The sequence below is a fragment of the Siphateles boraxobius genome, unplaced genomic scaffold (assembly GCF_051911475.1).
Source record: "Siphateles boraxobius isolate OS27281-9 unplaced genomic scaffold, OSU_SipBor_1 55, whole genome shotgun sequence".
Classification (NCBI taxonomy): domain Eukaryota; kingdom Metazoa; phylum Chordata; class Actinopteri; order Cypriniformes; family Leuciscidae; genus Siphateles; species Siphateles boraxobius.
In genome coordinates, this window is record NW_027509181.1 from 3,526,812 (window position 1) to 3,542,857 (window position 16,046).

The window sequence follows — 16,046 nt, forward strand, 5'->3', positions numbered from 1 at the left end:
CATTCTGCTCATTTTACATGAGATAGTTGTTGATACCCCCTCGTATTGTTTACGGTCCACGTGGCTCGTTATTCCAGTGAAAACCAAGCATCCCCCCCCCCCCCCCAGGTAGTCCTACTACATAGCAGGTATATTGACACATGCATATGCCGACCACTGTCCAATCAGTTCCTCATTTTTTTCAAGTTACATGTTCTTTCTCATTTTGAGACATATTCAATTAAGGATGATAAATGTTGTGAATACTCTTTCATGTTTTATTATTTTTTAAAGAGGCCATGAATTGAAAATTCTAGTTTTGTGGCTTTTGTGTGTGCGTGTCAATGAAATATTTTGCTCAATTTGATTATGCGTCTAGCTGCCAATTACAGAGTAGTATACTCAGCTCTTTGCTCATCTCTCCATCTGGGCCTGCTGCACCAGATGCAATCTCTAATACTCATATTAATGATTGACTGATATGTTTTTTTAAGCGATTGATCCCTAAATCGATAAATTTGACTCCAGATATCATGAATATGCACTTTTGGCCTTGATAAAAAAAAATTTAAAAAAAAATTTAAAAAAAAATTCTTAGCAAACTCCACCTGTTATGAAGACTGTAGAGCAGAGAGAGAATTGGCATCAAGCCCTTTTCAGAGAGGTAAAGTGCACATTAAAGGTTATACTTGTAAATGTATACTTTAATGTAATATTGACTTCTTGCTTAAGAGGAGAGTGGAATGTAAACAGCTGGGGGAAGAATAAGCGGGCTTGTCTTAGTGCAGGTATAGACTGAATCTGTGTGACTGAATAATTGGGTTAGTTCACCCAAAAATGTCATTATTTACCTCATCTTTGAAACACAAATGAAGACAATTTAATGAAACCTGAGAGATTTCTGTTCCTCTATTGAAAATCATGTAACCAAAATTTTGCAGATTCAAAACATTTATAAAAATACTCTTAACATATGAATCAAGTAGTCTTCTGAAGGAAGCTCAACAGTACTTGCTTGACATGTGAAAACAAACCTTATTGGTTCTTGTTAGGCGTCAAGCAAGCATGTTTGGAGCTTCCGTTTACCATATTTGTTGTCATCTATGTTTGAGTCAATCAATGGTTATATGTGAATAAAAGCCTAAATTAAATCTGTTCATCATATAAAGTGATTGTTGATATCAGTACATTACTATCAGTTTTTTTCATCCACCAACAAAAAATAGTTCCAAAAGAAGACAGAGCATCATCTTATGGATATCATACAAAACAATACGAAAGAGGCAACCGCCAAAAACATGACACTAAATGCTGACGCCAGACTAGTTTAAACTTCAATAAACCCATTTTATTGATTAGACCACTTACCAACGATTGTTTGAAGAGTTCTTCCGTTGTTTTCCAGCTATGCGCCTCATTCTCAATTTCCTGCTTCTCACTTACTGATAAAAACACTCACATAGGCCTACTCTGGTCCAGAATGACACAAACAGAATAAAATGCAGTGATACAAAAGTGAAACAGTCACAGTGCTGTTGGACTGGTCATATCAGTACACGCTGCTTGGCCAATCAAATTAAAGGACTGAAACTAAGATTTAACCTTTTTATTCTAACCTTTCAGGATTCAAAGAAATACTTTATTGTACCCTTAAAGGGACAACTCTATACATAAAGCCCTTAAAAGGTTCATATTAGTACCTAATGGCGCTTTTCCACTACACATTACCAGCTCGACTTGACTCGCCTTTGTTTGGTTTTCCACTGCGTAAAAGTTGTACGTGTACCGGCTTTCGGGTACTTTTTTTTTGCATCACCTCCGGCGAGGTTCTAAGCGAGCTGAGGCGATACTAAAATGTGACGTGAAAACACTGCAGACTGCTGATTGGTCAGAGAGAATTGTCACTATTCACCGCGTCATCATTGCACGCGCCAGACAAAACAATTTTTTTCAGCTGTGTTTTTGTTTTGCTGCCCTCAGCCTCTCCTGAAGCAACATTTGTCTTCTTGCTGTGACAAATAGCACATCCCGAGGATCAAACACAGCATACACTCGATTTCCTTCATTGTCCTTTGTGTGTGGGTAGCGGTGTGTGTCGCGTAGTTCCTGTGGCGTCGCTATGACGACCAGGTACTATTGGGGAGGTACTATCTGTAATGGAAAACGGAGCAAAAAGCGAGTTGAGTCGAACTGATCCTGGTAATGGAAAAGCGCCAGAGTATTTAAATTAAGTTTATTTTTACTGTTTGGATGAAATTTTCTGTGAAACCACTAAAATCACCATAAACCTCTTGTCTCGTAGCATTTAGCATAGTGATTAGATTCCAGATTTTTGAACTGATAAGTGGTTCTGGTGCAGCCATCTTGATTTTTGGAGGTAGATTCATGATTGAGGGAGATTCATAGATTTTTTTTTTTCCTGTTATTGATTATTGCTGTTAGGATTTTTGCTGTTGTTTGTACTGATATTACTGATTTAATATTGCTGATGTTATTGAGTATTGGTATAATGCATCTATAACATACTTACTATGCAAATTTAGTATGCAACGGGACCCAAATCCTTGTTTGTTTAATTAGGGGTTCAAGCACGTAGCACTGAAACACTATTGTAATTGTTAGAATTTCCAGGGATCAGCATTCTTTCCTAAAAGTGACTGGGCAAACAAACCCGTAAGTCGCAGAGATTTTAAACTTTGAGGGATGATAGTACCCACCTGTGTACAACGTCAAAAAAACTCGCGTCAATTGGACTGATGGTGGCGGTAGTGCTACAGGGATCAAATTTACGTAATGGCTCATAAATCCTAAACTGTTTGTGCAGGCTCAAGTGTCTTACATAGTTGGAGTCTTTGGCTAAAGAAAAACAAAACGCATGCATTGGATTTGATTACCACTCTCCGAAATTTTTGGGTATTTTGGATTTTTGAAAAAAACGTTTGCGAACTAGCCCTAGGTGGCGTTGTAAAATGAACCTTTTTTTGCATGTGCTTAAAGCGCCTGAACCCCGTTAATTGGTGCTTGCAGCTATATTTATATATTTTAATTATAAACCAAGCAAAATTTCAACTGCATGGATCCTGTGTATTATATACAGTGAAGAATGGATTTAAACCAACAGCTCTGTACAAGCACCTTATCTCTGTGTTTGGAAGCGTGTTTTGTGAATCAGAAACAGTTCTCTACAGAATATCCAAAGAAAACGTCATGTTCTTGTGCTCATGTTACGGTGTTTAACCACTCAATCTGCCAAACAAAGGGCATTTTCACGAATGGATAAATAATAAATATCTTAAATGCTAAAACTCTTCAGTGGTCTTATATTGACCAATTAATCTTTTATAACATTTTGGAGAGATGTGCTTGCAAAAACAAATAAATAAATAGCTAATTTTGACAAAAAGCAATGAGTTTGTACCAGTGATAATACTTTAACTAAAACAATTATGAAACTTATTTATCAAAGGGAACTGCTAGGAACTTGCTCGAATAGTTTTTCTCTGTGGAAGCGAAGAGTTTATTGGAAGTGAGCTAATAAAATATATAAAACACAAATCAATTCTTTGTGCCAAAATAGCTGTGGTATTGCTTTACAATGGGGTCCTAAGGATTTATTTGCTTTAACATATGGTTTTGTTTTACCTTCCCTGGCTGTTTAATTTTATTTTATCTGACCTAGTGTACAATGTGAGCCTAAGTTTTTGAATGATTTATTTAGTAAAATAAATGAGTGTGGATGCACTCCCCACTTTCTTGCATTCAGATAGGTATTTGTTTTCATGCCTTCGACTGCAAGTATTGCAAGGTGATCACATTTCACACCCACACCTATTCGTCTCTTGTAACCATGGGTGCAATATATACCACCTGTCTGTCAAAGGCCATTTTATATCCTCATAACCTTGAGCTGTCTCACCTGACACTGGTGCAGAGCACACGCCAACCCTATGTGACCGTCCTTCAGGCGCTGTGGACCTGATGACTTCTGTCTGAATCTGTCCTGTAATCTCCATTGACCCTTCTCATTCTCATAAAGGCAAAAAAGTCTAAATGTAGGAATGGACTTGATTTTTAGGGAATTTGATTGGATGGTGAAATGTGATCTCTATATGACAAGTATTTGGAGCGGAAGGGGTTTATGATGTCTGTTAAACTGAAAAGCTGTTTCAGAGGGAGAGCATTTAAAAGATTTGAAGAAGAATTTGTTGGTTGAAAGCCGGTTAACTTGCTGGAGGTCGCCCAGTGTATTCACTGTTGGTTTCTAGGAGGCATTCTTGTTTTGCTGTAGTATCCAGTTGTATCACAGGGCTGCATCACACACCAGCAGAATGATCTCTGTCACTATAGAAATCGGAGACTCGCTGCAAATCGCTAAACTCTTATGAAGCATCTGAACTGAATTTAATCCTAAGAAGTTGCTGATTTGGAACACTATACACAGCTCTATATGATTCCAAATGAGTGTCCTTAACTAGGTTACTATGTACTTACATTTAAAAAAAATTGTTAGGTACGATGTACTTGTGTTTATGTTGTATTGCAAAACTCTTTTGCTACTATTGAGATGGGATACGGGTAAGATTAGGGACAGGTTTCAAACTCAGTTCCTAGAGCCACATCCCTGCAGAGTTTAAATTCACCTGATCCAGCTAAAGTCCTTCATGCTTATTTGAAAACTCCAGGTATGTGTGTTGGGGCCGGGTTGAACCTAAACACTGTTGGACTGTAGACCTCCAGGAACTGAGTTTGAAACTCATGGGTTAAAAGGGAGGGTTAAGGAGTGAGAGAAGGGTCTATGGTGTATTTATAGATGTAATTATAGAAATTAATTACAGCTGTAATTAGATGCAGGTATTTTTAAAATAAGTACAAATGTAAAAATGCATGTAACCATGCACAACTGCATTGTATAAAATGATTCATTTAAATGATAGTACATCGTAGTTGAAGATACTTAAGTGGGACAGAGTTTCCAATTTTACATTTATTCATTTAGCAGACGTTTTTATTTAAAGCGACTAACAAATGATGAATACAAGCAAAAAATGTTTTACTTCAAAACTAATAAGCATAAAGATACATAGGACACAAATATTGGGTAAAATATTACATTTTAAACTATATTTAAAAATTTTTTGTTAAGGTCCAGTAATCACTGTCTCTCTTGACTTGTTTGCCATCTTGAATTCATTTGTAATTTTTCACTGAGCCCATTAAAATGCATTCTGGGATTGACTTGACTGAAAACTACACATCCCGTACTGAGTTTTATCTTGTCCAAAAGAAGTTAGCATAATTATGGAGCAGCATGCCTTAAAACAAGCAAGTTAGTTGAAATTGCATATAATGCATAACAGTGACTGTAAAATATACAGTATATGTAAGTATATGTATGGAGTGGCATATTTGGGATAGGGTTATTGGGAAAGTTTTGTAACTTTTTTTTTTTTGATTGGCCATTGGGTTAGTTTGTTTCTCAGACTTGGCAACCCTGTTACATTCTTTTTTATGATGATGTATCTCCCCCCTCCGATGTTCCATGTTGATGAGGAATGGCTCCTTTAGTATGTAACCAACATGCCTCTATCTGTTTTTCTTTCTCTCAGCCCATTCATTTGGCTCAGATCTCATTTCTGGTGAAGGCCTTTGGAATCCAGTTTGTTCTAGACCTGGAGCTCAATCAGTAAGAGCAAAATCACACACTAGCAGAGACAAATATGTTATCATTCCCTCTAAACTGTATATTGATGATAATGATGGTGTGTGTGTGTGTGTGTGTGTGTGTGTGTGTGTGTGTGTGTGTGTGTGTGTGTGTGTGTGTGTGTGTGTGTGTGTGTGTGTGCACGCCTACAGCGATCTCTTGTCGTCTAACTATGTTGAACGCCACTTCGATAAGGACGGGCAAATTTTTCAGAGTCCGGTAAGGAAAACAATCACTCTATTTTCTATTTTTATCCCTTTATATTGATTTTGTTAGGGAGTAATATCATAATGACCAAACATGTTTATTAATATTAGATCTCCTGTTACAAAGAATATCTTTGTGTCTGTTTGTAATTGTAGTTAACCCCTAATACACCCAGGATTGTGTACCATAGTACCATGGTAATATGTCTTTATCAGTTTTTGTTACACACACACATACTGTACAGACACACACAAAAAACACTTCTATGTCTTCTCTGCATTTCTTCTCTTCCTTGATTCCTAGTCTAGTTGTCTAATAAACCAGGCATTGTTTATAACGAATATTGTTGGCTCTTTGATAAATTGCTATTGCTCCTCTTTTGTATGTCGCTTTGGATAAGTCTCTGATAAATGCTTACCTTTAAATGTAATTAAATAACAATAATATTTGAGTAATATGAGACATGTAATTAACAGATTCCTTAATATTTCTATTTCACTGGCACTCTTAAAGTGAACTGCAGTAGCATCTGTGGGTCTGGGAATATACCCACTCCCTTTCTTAGTGCTTGACTTTGATGCAGCAAGGCAAAGGAGCCTGGGAAAGCATCCGCCCCTCCTGTTCAGTGTCAGCTGCGTTTGACCAATCGCAACACTGTTGCCATGACAACTGCTTATAGACAGTTCTAGTCCACTTTGGCCAACTGAGTCAGAGAGAGAGACACGCAGGAAGAATGAAGCATTGAGTGGAGAAGCTGAAGTCATTTAAGCAAGTACACTGCAGCAGAGACAGAGGAACCAGAACTGCAGTGCAGAAAACTACATCCAGACTGGTAAAATGAAATCCCATCAACAGTTGCAAATATACCTCGGATACGTCAATCACACCGCTGGCATGAACGTCTCCCACACGTTCAGTGTGTGTGGGTGCCCGCTTACAGACCCCACGGCTCTTAAATTTGATTGAGAGTGTGGCTGCAGAAATGATGAATGATTCTTCAAATCCTGTGTCTTGTCGAGTAGAGGTGTACTGTTTCTTTTCTAAGCGATTAGATGCAACATTTTCACTATAGAGGCACATAGACAATAGACCAGAATATCATCGAGACTTGAGCGAGGGGAGGGGGGGGGGGGGGGGGGGCTCATTCTAAAAGCTTTTGATGGACATAGGAAAATGTTGGGGGAATGTTGCCTTGGTTACTGTCATATTTGAGGGCTGTTCAACGTTCACTGTGTAATCATTTCACTTCGGTGAAATGTGTGATGGTTTGATGTGTGTGAGATTTCAGGGAGGAGAGCACTGTTACTATCACGGTCACGTGAGAGGAGTTCAGAGGTCATGGGCAGCTCTCTCCACCTGTCACGGCCTACAGTGAGACGCAACCCTTTAACTGTTTTAACAATACAATCAATGTGTTTATTACCCTTAAAGAAACACTCCATTACCTCAGTTGCTTTTTATGCAAGCTTGTTTCCAACACGGGCTATAAAAAAATCTCACAATTCAGACTTTTTTTATTTCTTTTTTTAATATCTCGCAATTCTGACTTTCCTTACAATTGGGAGTTTATATCTCACAATTCTGACTTTATTTCTAGCAATTCTGACTTTATTTCTTACAATTCCGAGTGTATTACTCACAATTCTGGTTTTTTTATATATAAACTGATCTATAAACTTCCAATTGCAAGTCGCAATTCATTTTTTTTTTATTTTTTTTTTATATTCCATGGTGGAAACAAGCTTCTATAATATTTTACTGTTTTCATATGTGCACTTTGGTGACATGAATATCAAAATGTCTGTTTGGGTATTTTTGGGGACACTTACGCACTTATACAAAGCACCATTCGACACTTGGTTTTTTTGGTTAAATGGGTGCATCATCCAGGGATTTGAAGTGCTTTTTTAAAAAAAAAATTTTATACAGTATTTATACAACAAAATTGCATAGAATAGTCAATAGTGCACGAGTACACAAATTGGGACACACCTTGTGTTTTTTGGACATGTCCCATGTTAATACTATGTTTTTGTTGAACATGTAGCAACCTTTTAGTGCTCACCTGTAACAGTAATTGCATGGTTTTACAAACAATTTCATTGTTAGTTCATGTTAACTCCGGTCCATTAAATAATATAACAGATACATCTGTCACTGTGGGTTGTAGAGAAGTGAATGACTGAATAGAAAACAAAAACAGTTTTTATCAGATGCACACACAGGAGAACGTAGAAGAAACCCTAAACACAACCACGTATAACACAGATGATACCGAACACAGAACTAAGGAAACTCGGGGCTTAAATACATGGGAAATGTAATAAAAGAGAAACAGAACAGGTGGGTTGAAACAATTAACAGCCAGGGAAACTAACTAGGAACTCAGGCAAATAGGAACATAATCATAACAGACAATACACGTTACAACAACTTGCTTTTAATTGATTTTAATTATGTATTAGTAAATGTTAAAATTAACATTATCTGAGATTACTAAAAGTATTTTTCATTGTTAGTTCATCAACTAATTTTAGCAAATTGAACCTTATTGTAAAGTGTTACACAATAAATCCTTCTTATTGAAAGTCTGCATTTTTAGGCTTTATTAGGGTTATTGTCATTGGAGTGTCTCACATTTGTGACGTTGGTGTGTCTACAGAGGGATGTTCTCAGATGGTAACTTTTCCTACAGCATCGAGCCCGTGCACAACAGCAGCGATCAGGTCAGTACGCAGCTGAAATATTCATCTCTCTCATCTTTGTCATCTGCATGTTGCAACCTGGAAAAACAAATAGATACATAGTCCTGCTCAGTGAGAGACGGAAGAGACAGCGAAGCACTGAATATTAGCCACATGCTGCAGAAATGTGCATTATTGCGGTTGACTGACAGGTTAATCAGCAGACGCCTGTATGTGGGACGGAGGTGAAGAGCAGAAGGAGGGTGTCGAGTGAGAAAATATGAGACAGAGCAGCTTTTGCGTGATATTAGCAGCACTGCATTATCATATCGAAATCTGTCACTTCAAAATGAATGAAGAAATTTGATTTAATAATAAGAATTTCTATGACATTATTTTTATGTCAAATAGGTAATAGTACTTTTTAATTTAGACATTAAAAGTACAAAGAACTTATTTCTGAGTTCAACATGACAATACTATTCCCGGTTAACTACTGGTTAAACTTTGTTGATAGCATCTGTGGTCTGCAGTTGAATACCAGAGAACATAATTCCATTCGTCTCTCAGTTCAAATACATTTACAGTCATGCCATTGCAATGGAAGCATAACCGGCACGTGGAGGCAGGTGGAGGGTGTAAGAGCAGTAATGTGACGTTTGTTTTTTAGTTAAAACAGCCTCATTCGATTTTCATTTGTTCTTTCGGCTATGATGCTGTTTGAATGGTGGTTTTGAGGCAGGACTACTTTTTCAAGATGGAGGAATAGATCTCTGCAGTGATTCAATAGGATTTTCCCATTGGCTTTTATGAATTTTGTACCCTAAACAAGAAGTTAAAAGGCTAAAAACTACACCACGGTTGCATGACTTAATCATCACAAAGAATAGTTTGAAAGTGTGTGATTATTAACACAATGAGGCTGTGAAAGCAGAGTAGTGAGTAGATGCGTTTACCTGTTCGGTTTGATGATAAAGTCCCCATGAGATCAAAATTGGCTTTTAGTAAGAATATGTTAGCTTTACTGTTATCTTTTGAATCTAAAGCGTCCTGTCCCCTACATTATAAATACATGCTTGAAGCTGCGGTGAAAATCAGTCACACAGTGTAATATATAGGGGATAGGGAACGACTCAGACAGTGTAAATATGCTTTCCATTAGGGTGAATGAACTCTTGTTTGACACTCTGGCACACACACAGTCTTCTCCGGTCCTGAGGCACAATAGTACAGAGCGGATCGTATGCAGGTCAATGCAGTGCAGAAAACGTATTGGACCCATTTGAATTCTGCACAGAATGCTATTTTTTTAAGCGATTAGATTTAGAGATAAGGAGGAAACTGTGGCTTTACCGAGCTCAATGGCTCTGGCCGAGCTGTGACATAAACAAAATGTTTTTGGCCAATGTAAAAAGCGGGAGGAGCTGTTCGATATCTCCCCTCGTGTCTTCTTTTTTCAGTGGAAATTACCAACCTTTGTAGTTCTGTGTAGACACTTGTTAGCAACTGCTTTTTTCGAGACAAGTAAAAGCTTAAAAACCAATCACAAGGCAATATTACTGATGTATTATGTTGTAGAATAAAATGTACAAATATCTTGAGGTTCTGTTAACCATATACCTTTTTTCAGGCATTTTAACAAAAAATCCATTCCAAAAACCCAACGACTTTGGGACGATGAAACCGGAAGTCCTAAATGCTGACTTTTGGCCTAGAAAAAAATACATTATCCTTGCAGCACTCTATTCCAGTAATGTGATTTCTGTGGGAGGAGTTTGTTCAAAGGCAAAGACAAAAAAGGAACCAAGCTTATTTTAAGCATAGACGAAGATGTTCGTTAATTTGTGTGAATTAAATTAACTTAAATTAAGAATTACTATTGCAATTCTTGTTGCGCTGAAATAGCATGTCAAAGGCGTTTGAGCGATTCTCTCTTCTTTCATTTCACCTTTTCTTTGCTGTTTTCTTGGTCCTTTCATCTGTATTTGTTATTTATCTCTTTCACTCTCTCTCCACTCCTCTTTCACTTCTCTTAAATGGGTCATTTTCATAAAGTATTCAAAGCCACATGTAAAGTGTCTCTCTCTGTCTGGGTAGATGGGAGATTAATAATGAATAGTTGTGTAATAGCCTTACGTGGCAGAGCTCAGTACATCAGCGAGCTGTTTTATCGGAGAGGAAACGTTACCCAACAGCAGGAAACAATTCAGCCAGAAATTAGCACATTTATCAACATTTTCATACAATTTGGTACCAAAATATACCGTATGTACCAAATATTTTGAGTTCAATTTCAACATGACTTTCAGCAGGACTAGATAAGGGTGTGGTCTACTTTTCTCAAAAGGCTACAAAAATGGTTAAGTTGTGTTTCTGAGACTCTTTTAAAAAAAAAAAATGTATGCTGATAAAACAATGTGGTAAACGTGCAAAATGCTGCATCTGCATAAATTTGGAAATCAAACACAAGCGCATTATGAGGATACAAGCAACATTGTGTAAACTTTCATCCATAAGGCACAATACAACAAAAACAACAACACCATAACTATGTTTGGGGATGTGCTTACATTCTAACTCAGCATCTAATAAATATGTTTGAACAGGCTGAAGTGGCTGATTTTAATGAAATTTGGATACCCCCTGGATATAACTATATTGTCAGACAAAGCCTGACATTTTTCTTGAGTGACAGTATGTTCATTCACAATTATCATTACTCATAGATCCCCAAACCCTAACAATCTACAATAGAATACACAATACTGTCACATAAAACAAAATGCAAAATTCCACGAACATTACAGAACCTCTAAACCTTTAAACTGTGTGTGGACATTTACCATAATTCCACTGGTTCAACAGCATCAGCAGCTTGTTTTCTCTCAAATTTTATCTATTATCTCTACTCTACTGAACTGCCCTGGTAATTGTCGATAGCGGCAATTTGAAACCTTACAGGAATAACGCGTCATGTGAGTAATGTTAAGAGAAACATGCTGCATGCAGTATTTATGAAGGTTTCATACAGTAGGTGACTTTCATGATTCTTTCACACAGGATGAAAATACTCATGTTGTATACAGAATGGCAGACATCCGGCTGATGCCACAAAACTCAGGTAAGACATAGATTCCTCTTACATGCATATAAAATGACCTTCATGTCATTTTAAAGTTGTATGACTTTCTTTCTTCAGTGGTGCTGAAGATGTTTTGAAGAGTAAAAGGCAAAATGAAAAAAGTCACCATGCATCACATCGTCTCTAATGAACAGACTATTAATAGCAAAAATCACCATTCACATTTGTTGTATGGAAAAGATCACCTTGACAAAATGACTATTCCTTTAATACAGTTAGACATAGTCGCTGTCTTATACAAGTTATACTCAAGTTTTTTTTTTTTAGCATTCAGACTGTATCCTTCCTGCTTTCTCTCTTCGTCTGCTGCATATTGATTTTTTTGCATGGATAATTTTTCAGCAATAGACATCTTTATCGATCCACTGAAAGCTGACGAGTGGGAACTTTTTGTTCGGGATGGTTTTAGTCCGTACAACCTATGGCTTCTCTTCCAGGAAGCACCAGGAACGGCAGTGACTCTGACTTTTACAGTGACTATCCCGTTTCTATGGAGACGAATAAACCGGAGCTCACAAATGGGCTGAGACGGGCAAAAAGACAGGTGAGAGTTTTTATTTTGACATCAGTTGATTTTTCTTGAAGATTCGTCATCCAGAAATCGGTTCAACTGAGGGAGGGCTGTGGTGATGGTTTTGTACCCGGCCCAAGAATTCCTAACTGTGGCCCTGCATAGACGTATCAGATTAGGAGTGCTGGTCTCACGTTATATTAGGTGTCTTTCACTACTAATGCACTTAAACTACCGGTCAAAAGTGTGGAATTAAGATTTCTTAAGTGTTTTTTTTCTGCCTTCTGCTCACTAAGGCTGCATTTATTTGATCAACAAATAAAAACTAATATTGTGAAATTTAATTACAATTGAGAGTAACTGTTTTCTAATTTAATATATTTCAAAATTGTATTTATTCCTGTGGTGGCTTAGTTTTCAGCAGACATTACTTCAGTGTTGCATGATCCTTCATAAATTGTTCAAATATGCTGATTCTGTGCTCACCAAACATTTTGTATCATTATCAAAATAACGTTTTATTGTTGTTGAAACCATGATGATACACTATCAAACTCACACCTGGGACTAAATAAAATGATGGGACCTCAATTCTGTTTTTTTGGGTCAAGTTTCTTTAAATACTGGATTGATATGCAATGACTGATGGGTACATTTCCTTCTCCACTTCCTGTGAAGTGATGTATCTATGTACCCTTATTCCCTATGTCGTTCTTAATTTCTTTTGAACTGAACATGTTTTCTCTCTTTGGATTGGAATCTCACTTAAGATGGCATATGAAGATTAACTGTCAATCCATTAAGCAATCAGAAGTTTCCTCATAAAAGTAGTTCTTCAGCGGACTGAAATCCTCTTCAGTTACCGTAATGAATGTAGCATTTTTTTCTTTACTTTTTCTCAGATACACTTTACATTTCAACCCGAAGTACTTCACACATATTGTGTGTGTGTGTGTGTGTGTGTGTGTGTGTGTGTGTGTGTGTGTGTGTGTGTGTGTGTGTATGTATCTATAAACTGTATATATAAACTGTATATATATATATATATATATACAGTAGAGTTGTGCTTGCCGTACATCTATTCATTAGAAATATAGCAAAAAAAGAGAGAAAAAAGAAAGAAGAGAAATAACTATGTTTATATAGGGAGTAATCTTTTTGTACATCATAAACATTAACTAAAAGATAAAATCAGGTCTATTAGATGCTGCATTTTTCAGCAAATGCTGTTATTTTCTCCATTTTATAGATGTCCATTGTGATTTACATCCGTGCATTTAGAGGGTAGGGCTCTCCTGTGACAACCATTTATTTTTATTTTTTTGTTAAAGCTCTTCATTCATTAAATAATTTTCATTAAATATTTATCTCTTTTTAAACATTGTTGAGGTTTATATCCAAAATGTATAGTTTTACCGTCAAAGGTTTGTTTGTTTGTTTTTTCCGAACATAAACAGTAGTCTGATCATTTGCAAATATATTGTTGAATGACTATAATTAGTTATTTTAGCCTCAGCATTTTAAAAAATAGACCGTTGGTATTGACTATCATATCACTAGTAAAAAGATGCCATTTGACAAAACCGTTTGTAAGCTATTTTATTTGATACATTACAGTGTTGGCAATACGTTTCTACGCTACTGAATGATTCTTTGAGTGGGATGTGCGCGCTACTGTCTGTATGTGTGTGCCTTACAATGCAGCATGCATTAGTTTAGAACGGCGATAAACTTGCATGTACAATAAGCTTTTTATAACTTTTTATATTTGTCATTTTAACTGTTTGACTTAGAAGATTTCTTATCCTGTTGCACCCTCCATATGCCATGACTAGCGACTAGTTGACATCAAGCTTAAGACATCATGGCAGGGCATTTAAGTTGACTAGGCGACTTATCTACTAGTCTTTGTATTTTTGCTGTGGAACCCATGACGCGATTGGTGGTTAGGTGTCTCGCTCAAGGGGACCTCAGTCATTTCCTGCCAGTATTGAGAATTGAACCTGCAACCTTTATAACGGCCCTACCTTTGAACCTGCAACGGCCCTAATAAAAAAAACGAAGTAATTATCATCCAGGATTATGTTAATTATGGTAATTTTACATAACTGATTAAAAATACATTACCATTTAATGTGAAAAGAAACGATTAGTAATGATTTCATTGCTTTTAGACTTTTTTTAGACTTTCCAGCATTATAAACTGGTTGAACCAGTGCACTGATTCACAAGTTACTCAATTATAGTTCACTTTCAAACATGCATTACAGTCACTCCTACTCAAAATTATCCAGTATCCTGGTGTATATTATCATATGATGCTCTATGATGACAGATTTTGCAAACTCGCAACTAGCAGTCTTGTGATCTCTTTTGCTGAACAGCAGAAAGTATAACAAATAAAATGTACTGTAAATATATTTATAGCATGATTTACATCAGTATTTGAACTGGCTGATGTAACAGTGGTCTGGTGGCAGTAGCTGTCAAGTTAAAAGTACATTGATACTATGACAGGCAGGGTTTGTAAATGAATGTTTAATAGTAGACACGTTGAAGATTAACATGCAAGCTGTCAATTCAAAAAGCATTGAGCTGTTTCCAGGGCTGGACTAGGACTAAAATGTGGCCCTAGATTTTGTGGCACAGAAACATTTAGTATTTAAAAATATGTGAGTGAAACAACATTAAATGCATTAATGTATTTGTATGTATTAATACTTGTCTAGTCTTTGGTGTATGACAAATAGAATTTTGAAGAATTTTTACACGGCTCTTTTCCATCCAGGGACAATTTAATATCACTAAAGTTGTAGTACACCATAAAATTAGTCCAAATAACACAATGCTCATGTATCGTGTTAATATATGTTAATGGCAAACTTGTCTTATTGAAAGCAATGGGTTTACCAGCAGCATCGGAATACAGACACTTTGTTTTGCTAATATTGGAGGCCGATAGCGTGCAAAGTAATAGAACATAATCATAACATTAAAATTTGGCTAGTGAGTTTATTGGTGAGTTTATTACTCACCACGGTTGATTTTCACCTGCAGTTTGACAGTTGGCCGGTGTTCATTTCAAATCCTCGTAACAGAAGTTCTCGGGTTAAGAGCTGGTTCCAGCCAATGGTTGCAACAGTCTCAGATTCGGACATGTCTGCATGAACCGATGAGTGAGATGCTGATACTGTCAGCATTCTTAAACAGAGAACTTGAAGGAGGGAAAGAAATGTTTCCTTAATAACAAATAAAACATACTGTACAACTATTATATGAAATAACATTTTATTAAATCAATAGAGTTCTAGCAACGCCAATTTACATTTATGCATTTGGCAGATACATTTATGCATTTGGCAGATGCTTTTATCCAAAGCAACTTACATTGCATTTCAAAGTACACATTTACAATCTTACTAGTTCTTGCTTTCCCTGGGAATCGAACCCATGACCTTGGCTAGCAAGCGCCAACGCTCTACTGTTTGAGCAATAGGAAAGATTATAATGGATTCAATTCCAAGAGAATGTTAAGAATAATCTGTGGATCCAAGAGCAAATGGAGAAATATATAAGTTATGCTATTTTAAAGTTCCTAATTTTGTTTTGGAGATCTCCAACCACAGGTTTACATACATCAAAGGTCAAAAAACACTTTCAGTTTCTCATAATATACATTGCACATCACCACATTTTTCAATGATTCTCAAAGGACTCGTCCAAAGATGCAGTCTCTCTAAATCCCTCCTTTCCACGAGCCCACTTTGCTCTGATAGGTCCTTTGGCCCAGTCTGTTTGTCGGAAACGAAACAACCATTACCA

The 16,046-nt window shown here is 36.7% G+C and overlaps 1 protein-coding gene across 4 annotated transcripts in view; it reads left to right on the forward strand.

The window, feature by feature from the left end:
* The window catches only part of adam11 (ADAM metallopeptidase domain 11), a 60,580-nt gene that overhangs the window by 1,283 nt on the left and 43,251 nt on the right, over nucleotides 1-16,046 (forward strand). For 2 of the 4 annotated variants that reach the window (XR_013195574.1, XM_077205882.1), the window contains exons 3-9: nucleotides 5,586-5,662; nucleotides 5,833-5,899; nucleotides 6,043-6,084; nucleotides 7,176-7,258; nucleotides 8,550-8,613; nucleotides 11,632-11,692; nucleotides 12,151-12,257. Coding sequence is in view for 2 of the 4 variants with exons in the window: in XM_077205882.1 (XP_077061997.1) it covers nucleotides 5,586-5,662; nucleotides 5,833-5,899; nucleotides 6,043-6,084; nucleotides 7,176-7,258; nucleotides 8,550-8,613; nucleotides 11,632-11,692; nucleotides 12,151-12,257 (501 nt within the window). In the remaining 2 variants the exon portion in view is untranslated. The remainder of the gene's footprint in view (nucleotides 1-5,585; nucleotides 5,663-5,832; nucleotides 5,900-6,042; nucleotides 6,085-7,175; nucleotides 7,259-8,549; nucleotides 8,614-11,631; nucleotides 11,693-12,150; nucleotides 12,258-16,046) is intronic. The other 2 variants (XR_013195573.1, XM_077205883.1) reach the window with 1 other exon arrangement.